The sequence below is a fragment of the Alosa sapidissima genome, chromosome 21 (genome assembly GCF_018492685.1).
Source record: "Alosa sapidissima isolate fAloSap1 chromosome 21, fAloSap1.pri, whole genome shotgun sequence".
Classification (NCBI taxonomy): domain Eukaryota; kingdom Metazoa; phylum Chordata; class Actinopteri; order Clupeiformes; family Clupeidae; genus Alosa; species Alosa sapidissima.
The window spans coordinates 28583042-28597788 of record NC_055977.1 but is presented as its reverse complement, the minus strand read 5'-3'; the positions used below and the strand labels follow the sequence as shown (position 1 = coordinate 28597788).

The 14747-nt window shown below is 47.6% G+C and overlaps 1 protein-coding gene across 1 annotated transcript in view; it reads left to right on the top strand.

Annotated features, from left to right (window-relative positions):
• The first annotated feature begins 537 nt into the window (after positions 1-537).
• The window catches only part of si:dkey-222b8.4 (uncharacterized protein KIAA0895), a 15673-nt gene continuing 1463 nt past the window's right edge, over positions 538-14747 (top strand). Inside the window, exons 1-8 of the mRNA XM_042077346.1 lie at positions 538-884; positions 2772-3487; positions 6833-6976; positions 8627-8759; positions 10471-10776; positions 12145-12242; positions 13797-14020; positions 14248-14747. The exon at positions 14248-14747 is cut by the window's right edge and continues 1463 nt beyond it. Coding sequence (XP_041933280.1) covers positions 857-884; positions 2772-3487; positions 6833-6976; positions 8627-8759; positions 10471-10776; positions 12145-12242; positions 13797-13955 — 1584 coding nt within the window. The 5' untranslated portion in view covers positions 538-856 and the 3' untranslated portion in view covers positions 13956-14020; positions 14248-14747. The remainder of the gene's footprint in view (positions 885-2771; positions 3488-6832; positions 6977-8626; positions 8760-10470; positions 10777-12144; positions 12243-13796; positions 14021-14247) is intronic.

The window sequence follows — 14747 nt, the reverse complement described above, 5'->3', positions numbered from 1 at the left end:
ACCCCTTCTTGTAAAGTGGGTGGATAGATTGTTATGGTTATGGATTAATAGAGGTTTTTTTTGTATATTACGGTATTTGTTTATTTTCATTAGGTTAGGCTATTGATCATTGATATTGCATTGACGTTGTATTGTCTGTTATTGCTATGTTCCTTAATGTAGTTCAACATTTCAAAACCATTCCCTGCTCATTTTTAACTGTTGTATGGTTTTTATTTGTAAGTCAATTTTAACAAAAGTGTCTGCTGAATCTTAACAATAACCATAACCATTGATAAAATACTGGCATGGTGGTAGCTTGAGGTTTAAATGGAGTAGACAAACTCATCGGGGAGTAAAATGAAAATGTATTCGGTTCCTCTAGTTCCAGCAAAGTCCTTAAGGCATTATAAAGTCTCTGATTTCATTCATTAGACAAAGACTTTGCCTGCTTTATGTACCTTGGCCTCATCATCTACCTGTGCTTCAGAGGAGCGGATGTGACGTGGAAGTGACTGTTTCTATGTGACGTAATTGTGTATCATGGCAACAAGACGTGCCTTCTCGCTCTGTCAGTCAAATCATTCAAGGTGCAGCTGCAAAGTCCTTTGCAACTGCTGTTGTTGCTGTGTGTTCAGTAACTATGTCTTCATTTGGGAATCGGTCCGAATGAAGACATCTACTACCAGCTAGCAAGTTTTTGTCATCGTTGTCTTGCTAGCTGTGTCGTTGTCGATTTTAGCTAAGTTATTTAGCTAGTTTAGCTATTATACAGGGTACAGGAGCACCACTGAAAGAGTTTTACGTCACGCTAGCTGGCGAGATCGTGTTCTCTGTCTTGTAGGCTAGTTATCGAGGTAGACATCCAAGGAGTAAGATGATGCTTGAATCCATCAAAGTTACTGGTATGTATTTTTTCATTATGCATTTTCAGAAAGTATTTTGTATCCCTCTTGCATATAGTAAAGTGTTTAAATCCAACAGTCCAGTGATCAAGCTGTCACAAACAACAGTGTTTAGGCAATGTAATCCTATGAAAACTATTGGGATATTCTTTCTTCAATTATATTTGAACGAGTGTTATAACGTTGTAACTATACCCAAGGATGTTCAGGAGGTTTTCAATGTTACCTAGTTCATTGTCGTGTTGTGCGATTTTGAACTCATTATAGTGGATAATGTCAGTCCACATAGACTCCGTGTTCACAGAATAAATGAAAAAGAGCTAATGTCTTGTCTTGTCTAAATGCTGTGGATGTTGTGGACCTTGACATAACAATAAATGTGGTTGTGTAGTCAACCTCCACTTAATGTTTCGTAGTTCATGTGTTTTAGATGGTGCAAGGGGACTCTTCGATATCAGAAAAATATTTCAGCCGACTGTTTTACATGTTTTTTTTATCCGCTGTTAAAAGCCTCAGATCGATTCATCCAAGAGGAAGAACAATGCATCAGAATACTTTTTCATATCGAACTCAGAACCAGTATCGTGTAATGAATGACCTGAAATTATAGCCTACCATGCTTCTGTAATCAAATTGATGTCACGATTCATGATACACGAAATGATTTTCTAAACAGAGCTCGCCACTCCAACCACTTGATTGTGCCCTTTTGAAAGTTTAGCCAGGTCATCTAAATGGAAGTGGATCCAGCGTTAAGTGGTCCTCCTGTCTGGTGCCGGCAGAGGCTCAGTCATTAGTGTTCTGTGGGTGCCCTCTCTTCCACCGCACTGACACTGCATGCCAGCCGGAGCGTAGAGCAGCGCAGTTCAGCTGGCAGTGTTGCCGCCTGGGGCCCCTTGGCACTGAGGCTCTCCAGTCCAGTCTATGCTCTCTCTCTCTCTCTCTCTCTCTCTCTCTCTCTCTCACATTCACTTTCTCTCTCTCACATTCACTTTCTCTTTCTCTCTCTCTCTCTCTCTGTCTCTCTACCTCTCACTCACTGGCTCTTCTTGCTCCTATTCTCCTCTGTCCACAAACATCAAGATCACTTTATAATGACTAGACTACCCATGGAATATATGTACCTAGTGCCCAGTGAAGCAGGAGAAAAACGCTTACATCATATCCGCTGTAGCATCGACTAAAAATAGATGCATCCACGCTGTCACATCCACTGTCATCTCCACAGCACGGGTATAATAGACGCTGCTTGAAGCTGAGTTAGTGTTCCTGTGTGTATGTGTGTGTGTGTGTGTGTGTGTGTGTGTGTGTGTGTATGTCTGAACATGAAGGAACCGGGGAGCTGTTATTGTTTGGGACCGCGCATGAGAGATGTGTTGCTTTGAAAACCAAATGAGACATGGGACACTGTCACCACAAAGAAACCCTCTTGAGTGTGAGGTGTTCAGAGAGCCGGTTTCAGAGTGCCAGCTTGTTTTTCTGACAGAAACGGGCCAAAGACATCGTTCCTGTCCTCTCTCTATCTCACTTACATACACCTACTGTACTTGCTTCCTCTCTCTTCCTCTCAGTCACGCTCTCTCTCGCTCTCCCTCTCTCCTTCCCTGTTTGAATAAGAGGATTAGTCTGTTCAAGTAGAGATAGAACACACTCGTCCAGGAAATAATGGGACTCCCTTTTTTAAGCCTCAGCTTAAGGTAAACATCTCACATTACCCATGCATTATCTCTCTCTCTCTCTCTCTTTTTCTCATGTGCCCTCTCGGTCTTCCTCTCTCTCTGTGTCTGATTCTCATTTACACTCTCATTATTCCTCTCTCTCTCTTCTCTCTCTCTCTCTCTCTCTCTCTCTCTCTCTCTCTCTCTCTCTCTCTCTCTCTCTACTCAGAGCGTTTGCACTGGCCAGAGCTGGAGCAGACTAAGAAGCACGTGTTGGCACTGGAGAAGCCCCTGAGCCCCAGCCAGCTGTGCCTGGAGCGCCTGTCGTCCGGCATGCTCCAGGACCTCCTGACCACCGGCACCCGCAGCTTCACCGTGCTGCTGCAGAGCGAGGACGACGAGCAGCAGAGCTCCAAACACTCCCCGTACCGCTGGCCGCGGCGGGGACCACGATGTGGCTCCGTGGCCGGGCCGGGCGCGTCGGGTACGTCAGGGCGCGGAGAGAAGTGCCACCGCGCCACCAGCACCGCCGCTGGCTCCCTGATGCTGCTGTCTGCAGAGGGGTGCGGAGACGCGCGGCAGAGCCAGGCCATCTTCCAGACCGGCAGTGGCGTCGGCGGCCTCAAGCCCAGCCAGAGCATCACAGTGTCGGGGAGCACCATGGGCCTGTCCCCGCGTCCTGCCATCCAGACCCGCAAGAGCTGCTCCCCGCGCGCCACCACCAAGCTGCCCCTGCTGGCCAAGAATGGCAGTGCACGTGACGGGGAGAACTCCATCAAGAAGCTGTGCATCCTGACCGCCATCAAGCCCGCCAACGTGGAGAAGGAGAAGCTCAAGTTCTTCAAGTCCAACTACAGCTACAACCCACAGTTTGAGTACAGCAACCCCGTGTCCTCTCAGGTGATCGCCAAACACAACAACGCCTCTGACCGCTTCCTCACACAGGTAAGTAATGCCCCCCCCCCCCCACACACACACACACACTCTCGCACTGACTACAATGGCTGAGCTACATCCTACTTGAATTTCCCCTGGGGATCAATAAAGTATCTATTTATCTATCTATCTATCTACTGGCTACTGGTTGTCCACTACAACAGGCAGCCTTGACCTCTACCCCTCTTCATGTTTTTCTGCCAGACCTGTAATCCTGCAGGCTTCAGTGAGAGCGTCTGACCTGCCAACCTCTCTGAGCTTCAGTCTGTGCTTTAGAACATTTGATCTGTGTCTTACCCTCCTCCTCTTCCTCCTCCCTGACCTGCCTTACCCTCATCACTTTGTTCCTGCCAAGACGAGCAACATCTCTCTCTCACCTGGCTAGTGGCTACAGGTGTCAGTGAGTCTGGCACCAGTCTGTGCCAACGTAAGATCATCTGATCTGTGCCAACCTTAGAGCTTCAGTCTGTGCCAACCTGAGAGTGACTGATCTGTGTCTCACCGTCCTCCTCATCCCCTGCCTCCTGTCTTTCACCTTCCTCCTGCTCTCTTGCTTGCTGCCAAACTGAGTACTACTATATCTCTCCAGTCACCTGGGCACAGGTGGAGCGGATCCATCTCTCCATTCACCTGGGCACAGGTGGAGCACATCGTTCCACAGTTGTGTGCCAACCTCAGAGATGCTCAGGAGCAGTGATGCTCAGTGTCAGGGTAGACAGAGTCTGGGTGAGCTGTGGTGCGTGCGGGGGTGTCCATACCACATTTGGGTCTAAGTGCCCATGGGGTCCCTGGGTCCCCTGGGTCGATCTCATCTCCCCATCTTACTCCCATCTCTCTCTCACTAATTTCCTGTCAATCACTATGGTCCTGTTGCAATCAAAGGGCAAAAAGCCCCCCCCCCCCACCCCCCCAAAAAAGAAACTGTTTATGTGTGCACTAAATCCACTTATTAGTGCACCCAGAGCATCCAGAGACACAGTGGGCCAATGTCAGGAGGCAGAGAGGAGACCGCAGAGATGCCCAGTCACAGGGCGAGACTGGACAAACAGATTAAGTTATCTGTGTGTCTTGGAGTAGTGCGATCGATCAGCCTTTGCTAAACGCGGCAGAGTGATCTGGCAGAACAGTCAGCTACGCAACGCAGCGAGAACAGCTGAGCCACACAGAGGTCAGAACACCACCGTATCATTACAGCTTAAGGTGACCGCTAGATGATCTCTGGGGAAACAGAACTGGATAATCTGGCCTAGGAAAGAACAAGTTTAACTCAGCCAGAGTACCTGTGTTCTTTTCATTTGAACTTGAAGCTGCATGGCTGTGAATGTGAAAGAACAGTTTGGTGGTGAACTTACTGAACCCAGTGAGGAGGTTCCCACTCTCTTGTCATTGACACCCACAGATTTTACTCGGTCCACTGATTTTGAGACTTATCTGGGCCATTGCAGACCTTCCTTTTTTTTAGCAATATATATTACAACAAAGAGCATTCAAACAAGCAAGAAACCTTAGCAACAGTCATTCTTCTCAGTCACTTCAGGTGAATGGTTTGATTTTCCCCTGCAGAGTGAGTGACCTATTGGAATGTTAGTCAGAACAGTTGGGTTGCTATGGTTCCTATTGTTCTGTTTACAGTTCCTGTGTGACTGTGACATCAGTGTTGTGTGGGGAGAGGTGGCAGCGGATCTTTCTGGTAGTTTCAGGTTGTCACCCACATACAGTGTTGGGGAGGAAACAAGAGAAGTCTGAGCAGTAAACTGGGTAAAAGGATCCCAAGAGGCGCTCTTCCTCTCTTCTCTTTCCTCTCCTCCTCAATCCCATTCTATCCTCCTCTTCTCTTGACCCAGACCCAGCTCTCAAAGACAAGTCGTTGATAAAAGAAAAAGGCTCCTTAGATGCTTCTCAAAATACCCCCTCTACCGGCTAGTCAAGGTGCAAGAGCTCTTGCCAGCGCACTCCCACAGCTTAAGTGACATCATGTGCTTTAAAGCGGAGCTTCCTTGAAGAGGAAGAGTGTTTGTTCCAGTGAACAGGAGCTCTGGAGGATCACATGGAGGCTAAATTAGACAGTAGATTCAGGAGACCATCAAGACCTGAGACCTGATCAACTCACTGCAGTCAGTTTGGAGATTCTCGATTTTCATGAATGGCAAGGAAGATGAATTGTGTAAAAATGTGGATGTTTGGACATTATATGGATTATGCATGCAACGAGGAAGCACATATGGGAAGGCACTGCCTGATTTAATTCTTCACATTAAATCATTAAAAGTCAGTAACAAAACCTCAGTAAACCTGATGCCCTATCTTAGTACTACTGGTTTTATGTCTGGGTCAGATTGCATATTTTTTTGTCTTCCACAATGGTCTTTTAGGATTGACCATGTCAGACTAGGCGAGCATAGAACCATAAATTCTTGCCGCATCTTGGTCAGGAGGTTGGCCACAGTACAAGATCCTGTATCGTTCGGGTTGTGTGTCATCATAGTGTCAGTATTAACAAAGTGTCATAGGAGATTCCCTCCTTATTCTTATGTTAGACTTTTATTCATAGGATCTCAGCTCGTCCCAGAAAATAAATCGCTGGCCATTGAGTATGTCACATAACAAGACGCATTCCTCCAAGTCCTGCATAGTCATTCCCGACCTTTCATATTCGGGCAAGACGCTGGCAAAATGGGGCTGAAATCGTGTAATCTGACCAAGCCATCAGCTATTAGCTAGTACTAGCTGGTTGACCATGGGAGGCAATGCAATGGCACTGTAAGTGATTTGGTTAATGATCTGTGGTGGTCAGCATTGGTTATGCAGGAGAGCTGACCGCCTCGAGGCCCCAAGGCCAGAGAGCCTGCATCCCACTGCACACAGAGACACAGAGAGACATTCCGTGTTCCGCATTCCATTCTACACGCCACATTCCATCGGGATCTGTTGTGGTTCCGTCAGCCCGAGCATCTCCTGAGAAGACAAATGTGGGGAGAGAGTTAAGGAAGAGGGATCATTAGCACTGAGCACTGAGCACAGGGCTTTAGGGGTGGAGGAACTCCGGCGTGGGGTAAGCATAGGACCAGTTATGTAATAATGATATAATAATGTAAAGGGAGCGATGCTAATAGAACCGGCAGTGCTAGGACTGCACGTGTTGGGAGCCGGTAAATAATAGAGGAACACAAAGTGCAGCAATTTCAGAAAGCACATGCAGACCTACTACACATGTAAGGAAATAATGTCCTATGGTGTGCTAAATGTGAAATATAATCCTTACTACTGTGTCAACGTGTTCAACACTGTTGGTTATAACCATTTCACATGTTTGTTTGTTTTGCAATCTCTGGCCTGTTGTGTTGTGCTGTGCAGGCGGTGCGGATCATGGAGCTGGCCTTGCTGAAGTACGGCAACTATGAGAAGTTTGAGCAGGCCACAGGGGGCAGTCTACTGACCAAGAGCCGCATCTGGTACCAGGTCAAGAAGTACATGGAGAAGGAGGGATGTCTTGGGGAGGTGAGACAGTGCAGAGACACACACACACACACACACACACACACACACACACACACACACACACACACACACACACACACACACACATACACCACACACACACATACACCACACACACCACATTACACAAAATTACTATTGATTTAATGTGCCTCAGAGCTAACTTCCCTTCAGGAGACAGACAGTTTTGGACAGAGTGCAGCTGTGTGTGTGTTGTGTGTGTGTGTGTGTGTGTGTGTGTGTGTGTGTGTGTGTGTTGCATTGGATGTGGTGTGTGTGTCTGTGACAGAGAGCTGACAGAGTGCCTCAGAGCTGAGGAGACCCAGACAGTTGTGAACAGAACAGAGTGCAGCAGTGTTTGCGCCTGTGTGTGTGTTTTCATAAAGTCTGTATTGACTACTGCCTTGTAGTACTACTGATTTAATGTGCCTCAGAGCTAACTTCCCTTCAGGAGACACAGACAATTTTGGACAGAGTGCAGCAGCATTGTGTGTGTGTGTGTGTGTTTGGGCGTGGGCATGTGTATGTGTGTGTGTGCATGCGTGTGTGTGTGCGTGTGCACGTGCAGCTGCATCTGATGTGGTGCGTGTGTCTCCTGAAGCAGACCTTGGTGGTGACTCTGGTGTCCCCTCGTTTTGGGAGAATATGTCCCAACGGATTATCCATCCGCTCAGCGAAACTGACAGGGCCGATCACATCATGTGGAAAAAGCCCTGGGATACCTCAAACCTTGCAAAATAATATCTCATCCCTGAGGAGCTATCGCTAGCATGACTCAACAGTTACCCACTGCGGGGTGACAGACAAACAGCAGGGCAAATATGCCGCCAGGACCTTATAAGGAGTTCTGTTCTGGAACCTTATAAAGAGTTCTGTTCTGGAACCTTATAAAGAGTTCTGTTCTGGAACGTTCCATAAAATTAGTCATAAGGAAAGCCGTCACACTTATGTAACAGGGACATAACACTCCTTTTTACAACAACACTAAGGACAACTTCATATATATATATGAATCCATATTCATATAACTTGGGAAGTAAAAGGAAAAAAGAGCCCAGAATCACAAAAGTCTTTTTTTGTCTGTTTTATGCTGTGCTATTACTCAGCTAGTGATGCAAATGACCAGAGCTCAGTAGAGCATACTGGCCTATGAATCATGTGCCCATCTGTTCGGATCAGTACGTCTGGTGAGCGCTGAGCCCACTGAAGCTGAGCGGGAAAAGGTAGAAAATAGACACTGTGCTGGGATGACTTCGACATTGAGACATCTGACAAAGTGTCAGACTCTCTAAGCTCTGTAATACCATAACTGCAGAGGGCTGAACTAGAGCTTGGTTTGAGAGCAACCCTCAGTCAGTATTAAGCAGCTTTGCCTTTTTCTGCATTCAAATCCATATTTATTCATGTGTCCATTTCCAGTTTCCATAGCAGACTCTTCCATCCAGACTCTCTCAGACTCCCAGGTCACTGCAGACATGTGCACTTCAGTTCTCAGGGAACGTTCTGTTAGAGCCCCACCCTAATAGGTTTCCAGCCAGCAACAGTTCATTGGATTTGCATCCATTCATTCAGCCAGACGTTATCATCAAAAGTGTGTGTGTGTGTGTGTGTGTGTGTGTGTGTGTGTGTGTGTGTGTGTGTGTTTCTCAGATCGTGGTGCACCTGACAGATGACCTGCTCTCCAGGGCGTCCATGACAGTGGTCAACAGCAGACCCACCCTGACCATCAACATGTCCACCGCACGAGAACACTGGCTGGAGGGCATGCTACGGCACGAGATAGGTAGGTGTGTGAGTGTGTGTGTGTGTGTGTGTGTTTGTGTTTGTGCCATCAATATGCCCACTGCATGTGTTAAAAATGGGTTGTTGGGTGGATGTGGGTGTGTGTGTAGTTTTAGTGGTTTGTGTGTGTGCATAGGAGAACTATCTGTGTGTAGATGTACAGTGTGCATCTGAATGTGTGTGTGTGTGTGTGTGTGTGTACATGCATATCTTGTCACATTGATTTCTACAGTGGCTGAGTGGTTCATGGAGAAGGAGTCAATGGGAGAAGTTAACTACTATTGATCGTTTTCTCTCTGTTTGTATTTGCTGATGGAGCTGTGTGTGTGTGTGAGTGTGGTGTGTGCATGCATGCATGGTTGTGTGTCTGTGTGTGTGTGTTTGTGTGTGTGTGAGACATATGAGCCTCTCCCTCTCTCTGATTGCTCAGAGATGCTGTGTGTGTTGTTGTTGAGTCGTGTGAGTTCTGATCCCTCATGTATAATTGCTGAGCTGCTGATAGTGATGATGGGACGAGAGCCCCCGTTGTGTGGAAGCACTGAGTCGGGATCAGGCCTAAGGCTAATGTTACTGCACAGACATCAGTCACCTGGGAGAGAGAGAGAGAGGGAGAGAGGGGGGGGGGGGGGGGGTGGAGAGATGGATGGAGAGAGGGATGGGGAGAGAGAGAGATGGAGAGAGAGGGGGAGAGAGGGATAGAGAGAGAGGGAGAGAGGGATGGAGGAACAGAGAAATCGAGAAAGGGAAGGATACAGATATGGAGTAATGAAGGGATAGAGAGGTAGAGGGATAGAGTGATGAAAAGATGGAAGGACAGACAGATTGAGGGATAGAGAGATGGAGAGAAGGAGGGAGATAGAGATTGATAAACAGAAGGATTGAGAGCTGCAAGAGCTGAGAGTGGGAAGGAGTGATGCAAAGATGGAAAGATACAGGAATGACGAGATGTAGAAATGGAAGGGTAGAGTCATGGAGAGATGGATGTGTGTCTGATGGACGTGGTTAGTAGCTCTCAGCCCAGTCCAGATGGATTAGAGTCCGAGTCAGGAGGAGTGTGTGTGTGTGTGTGTGTGTGTGTGTGTGTGTGTGTGTGTGTGTGTGTGTGTGTGTGTGTAAGGGGGCAGCATGCGCTCTGCTCCACAGCACTCAGTAATTAAAAGCACTCCTTTCTTCTCCTCTCTCATCACAGAGTGCTTCCACTGACCTCATTTACTCTTATCCATTACTCTCAGCGTGTGTGTGTGTGTGTGTGTGTGTGTGTGTGTGTGTGTGTGTGTGTGTGTGTGTGTGTGTGTGTGTGTGTGTGTGTGAGTTAAATGGGCTGAAGTGGGTGCTGAATGGGCTCAGGTTCTTCCTCCTGTCACTGACGGTTGATGAATGAATGGCTGGATGTGCTGCCTGTTGAAATATGCCACTGCCTACACATATTCAGGGCTGTGTGTACTGTGTATGTGTGTCATTGTGTGTGTGTGTGTGTGTGTGTGTGTGTGTGTGTGTGTGTGTGTGTGTGTGTGTGTGTGTGTGTGTGTGTGTGTGTGTGTTAGACTAAATTGGTTGGCTGAATGTGCTGCATGTGGAAATCCACCTCCACATTTTCAGGGTGGCAGAATTTTTTTGTGGTGTGATTGCTGAGCTCAGTAGAATCAAATGTTCAGAGCTCAAGAAATGATGCAATTTCCTGTTGCATTGTGATTGGCTGTGTCCTTGCTCAGGCACACACTACTTCCGGGGTATCAACAACAGCCAGCAGCCGTGGGGCAGCAGCAGTGGCCGCAAGAAGCACAACCTACGACCTCTGAACCCTACGGAGGAGGGCCTGGCCAGCATACACAGTGTGCTGTTCCGGAAAGATCCGACGCTGTGGCGTGCTGCGCTGCTCTACTACACTGTCCACCAGGCCAGCCGCATGTCCTTCGCCCAGCTCTTCCAGGACCTTGGCCGCTTCGTGCAGGACCCCAACACGCGCTGGGACTACTGCGTGCGCGCCAAGAGGGGGCAGACCGACACTTCACAGCCAGGTGAGGAGGGTAGAGCACAGCAGCAACAACAACAACAACACACCCACCCCCACCACAACAACAACAATAACAACAACACACCCACCACAACAACAACAACAACACCAACACACCCCACCACAACAACAACAACAACAACAACAACAACAACAACAACACAAAAATGACGGAGCACAAGATAGCATACATTATCTTGCCTGAATTCAGGCGTGTCTGGCTGCAGAGCTGTCCCCAACCCAAAGCCAGCCTTCCTTATGATCTTAGTCAGTTTTTCAGTGTCTCTGTCTGGCTGTAATGATACTGCCCCAACAGATGCCAGAAAAGAAAATTGCACTTGCAACAACACTCTGATTAAACACAACTTTTTTTGCTGCAAATATTAAACTCATGCACAGCTTTTGAGTCTGATTTGATTCCATAGCCATAAGTCTAAAACTAAATATAAAGCCTTTAGAAGTCTATAAACAATTGGCAGTTGGGTGATAGCACAGTGTATTTCTTCTCAGTGTAATAAAATACAGCACAATTGTGTGTGTGTGTGTGTGTGTGTGTGGGGTGGGGGGCATTTACTAAGTAGTATCTAATAACTCTTTAATATGTAATAATCCTCCATCACATAAATGACTATGAGTGTGACAGAGAGACAGTAATCCACCCTGTAGTATAAAACACTCCCGTGCTGACATCCTCCTGACCCAAAACACACATACGCATACGCACACACACACACACACACACACACACACACACACACACACACACACACACACACACACACACACACACACACACACACACACACTCTCGGCACAGTTCAGTGTGTGCCAAACAGTGTGAATGCCAGTGAGTGTGAACTTTGCTGCCAGCACAAATGCCAGCTCACCATCTCAAGGCCCTGGCCAGACACACACACACTCTGGACACCACCCAGGATGAACTCACAGAGCCCCATCTCAAAAGGAAGAGGAGTACACTCTCCTCTTCTCTATCCTCCCATCTGCCTACCTCTCCTCTCCTCACTCATCTTCTCCTCTCCTCTCCTCTCCTCTCCTCACTCATCTTCTCCTCTCAACTCCTTTCATCTCTTCACTGATTCTCTCCTCTGCCCACATCTTCTCTCTCTCTTTTCTTCTGTCCTGTCCTGTCCTCCTCTCTCTTCTCCTCTCCTCTCTCATCTCTCATCCTATCCTCTCCACTCTCCTCCTCTCTTCTCCTCTCCTCTAGTCTCCTCCTCCTCTCCTCTCCCCTCATCTTCTCTCCTCTCTCCTCCTCTCCTCTCCCCTCATCTTCTTTCCTCTCTTCTCCTCTCCTCTCCTCCTCTCCTCTTCTCTCCTCTCATTTTCTCTCCTCTCCACTGTCTCCTCCCAGGATGCTTCAGTAAGGACCAGGTGTACCTGGACGGAATCCTGAAGATCCTCAGGCATCGGGAGAAAATTGACTTTCCTCTGCTGATGGCACTGGGCAAGGTGAGGACACAGCTGTCGCCCCCTAGAGGCGGGGAAGGGGATCAGTCTTCATCTGTATGGTTGATGGTACCCAGAGAATTTGATTTCTATATCCTATCATCTGTGCAGCACTGCTTCAGATGGTTGTACCAGATCTGTAGTACAGCCTGTTAGCACACTACTATTTTGTTATTAAGTCATGATTCCCATTGATGAGTCATTCATCAGTTCAGTGCTAATGCGTGTTCAGCTGAGTTTAATATGAGCTCAGTAAGCACATGCACTGAATTGAATGTTTCTCACTTGTTTTGAAGGGCAGTATATTTGTGGGGCTCTTAGTCTTTATTCAGATAGGACAGGAAGAGTGACAGGAAGCGAGTGGGAGAGAGAGATGGAGTGGGATCGGGAAATGGCCGCTGGTCGGATTTGAACCCGGGTCCCTGTTGGCATATGGACACTGATATGGGCACTGCATGTTTCCCTGTGTCACATTTTTTTGCCGATGTTTAAAAAATCTGTCAGTGAGGGTCATCACAAAACAGGAAGAGGTTTTTGCCTCTGTCTCTGACCTCAGAGTGTTCAGGTCTGTCTTAGATCGTCTGTCTGTCTTTATTCAGAGTGTTCAGGTCTGTGTTAGATCGTCTGTCTGTCTTTATTCAGAGTGTTCAGGTCTGTGTTAGATCGTCTGTCTGTCTGTCTTTATTCAGAGTGTTCAGGTCTGTGTTAGATCGTCTGTCTGTCTTTATTCAGAGTGTTCAGGTCTGTGTTAGATCGTCTGGGTAAAAGCAGAGCTGCTGGAGATGCAGAGAGCCTGAGGCCGGTCACTAACTCCAAACTAACCTGAGTAATCGAAATTTAAATGCTTCAGCTCTCACTGATTAGCTTGGCGAATTGGACTGTTTCAGTCGGGAGTTTGTGCAGTTAGAGGGCAGTTTAAGGTCAACAACCCCTCCACCCCCACCGCCCAAACACACACACACACACACACACACACACACACACACACACACACACACAAACACCGAACACACACCCCCAAGTGCAAATGAGAATGTGCCGCTTTGCATAAGGAAGTGAAGTGTGACACAGTAGGGCCCTGGGCTAGCACAGCAGATGCTAATGTGGGAAACACACATAATGAAAACAACACTCTCATTACGTCTTTAAATAACAGAGCACATGGAGCAGAGCGGCCGGGGTGGGGAGAACACACACAATTATCAGCACAGACAATTAGAGCATGAATTTGAATTGAGATGAAAGAATTTGTAACCTTGCAAGCCTGGCCTGTGAAATCACTCTACAGCTAATACAGCCACCAGCTATGCATGAAATAGACTGAAATAGAAACAGAGATGTCTCACAGTACTTCACATGAAACATTCCTTGTGTGTAAATATACATGTGTATTCTGTTTTATGTTTCTTGTGTGTGTGTGTGTGTGTGTGTGTGATGTGTTTCGTGTGTGTGTGTGTGTGTGTGTGTGTGTGTGTGTGTGTGTGTGTGTGATGTGTTTCGTGTGTGTGTGTGTGATGTATTTGTTGTGTGTGTGTGTGTGTGTGTGTGTGTGTGTAGGTGTCGTTCGAGGACGTGGAGAGGTTGCGAGGCCAGGCGGTGATGGAGCACGTGCGGATCCCCCACTTCCTGCAGGACCAGGCGCGCTACAGCGAGCAGCTCCTCAAGATCATGGAGGTCAACCAGCTGACCGACGATGAGCTCCGGTGCCTCATCTGAGCGCGCTCACCAACGGCCCACGCTGCAGCCCACACCAGGGACGGATCTGGACTGGACCAAATCACCCCCCCCCCCCCCCCCCCCCCCCCACACACACACACACACACACACTCACACACTGAGCATGCTACCCCCCCCACACACACACACTGAGCATGCCCCCCCCCCCCCCACACACACACACACACACACACACACACACACACACTGAGCATCCCCCCCCCATGTTCACCAAACGTCACCATGGATGCTCAGAGACACAAGGGCACCTTCACTCTCTCTTTCTTTCTTTCTTTCTTTCTTTATAAATCTCTGTTTCACTCTCTATGTCTCTCCATGTACCCACCCCCCCCCCCCCCCTCTCTCACTCTCTCTCTCTCTCGCACCTTATAAGCTAAGTGTACTTTCCTCTGGTTCTTCTGATCACCCTTTTCTAACGAATTATAACTAATGTTACCATTTTTAATGTTGCTTTTTTCTGTGGTCTTCATTCAGGGAATCAGTCACCAGATACAGTCGGTATATGTACATATGTCTGTGTGTACCGGTATATAATATATGTGTGCATGTGTATGTGTGAGAGTGTGTGTGTGTCTCAACAACTTGTCCAATGCCTTTAGATACTGAGGCAGGGATCTACTGTTAGACTACTCCAGTGTGTTATGTGTAACATGCGTTCAGCCCTCTGAAGGTAGAGCTACTTAAGTCCAGCAGTGCACACAAGACTGCACACATTACACTACTCATTAACACTCCAGAGTGTTGAAGTTTTTACTCAGTAACACTAGTGTT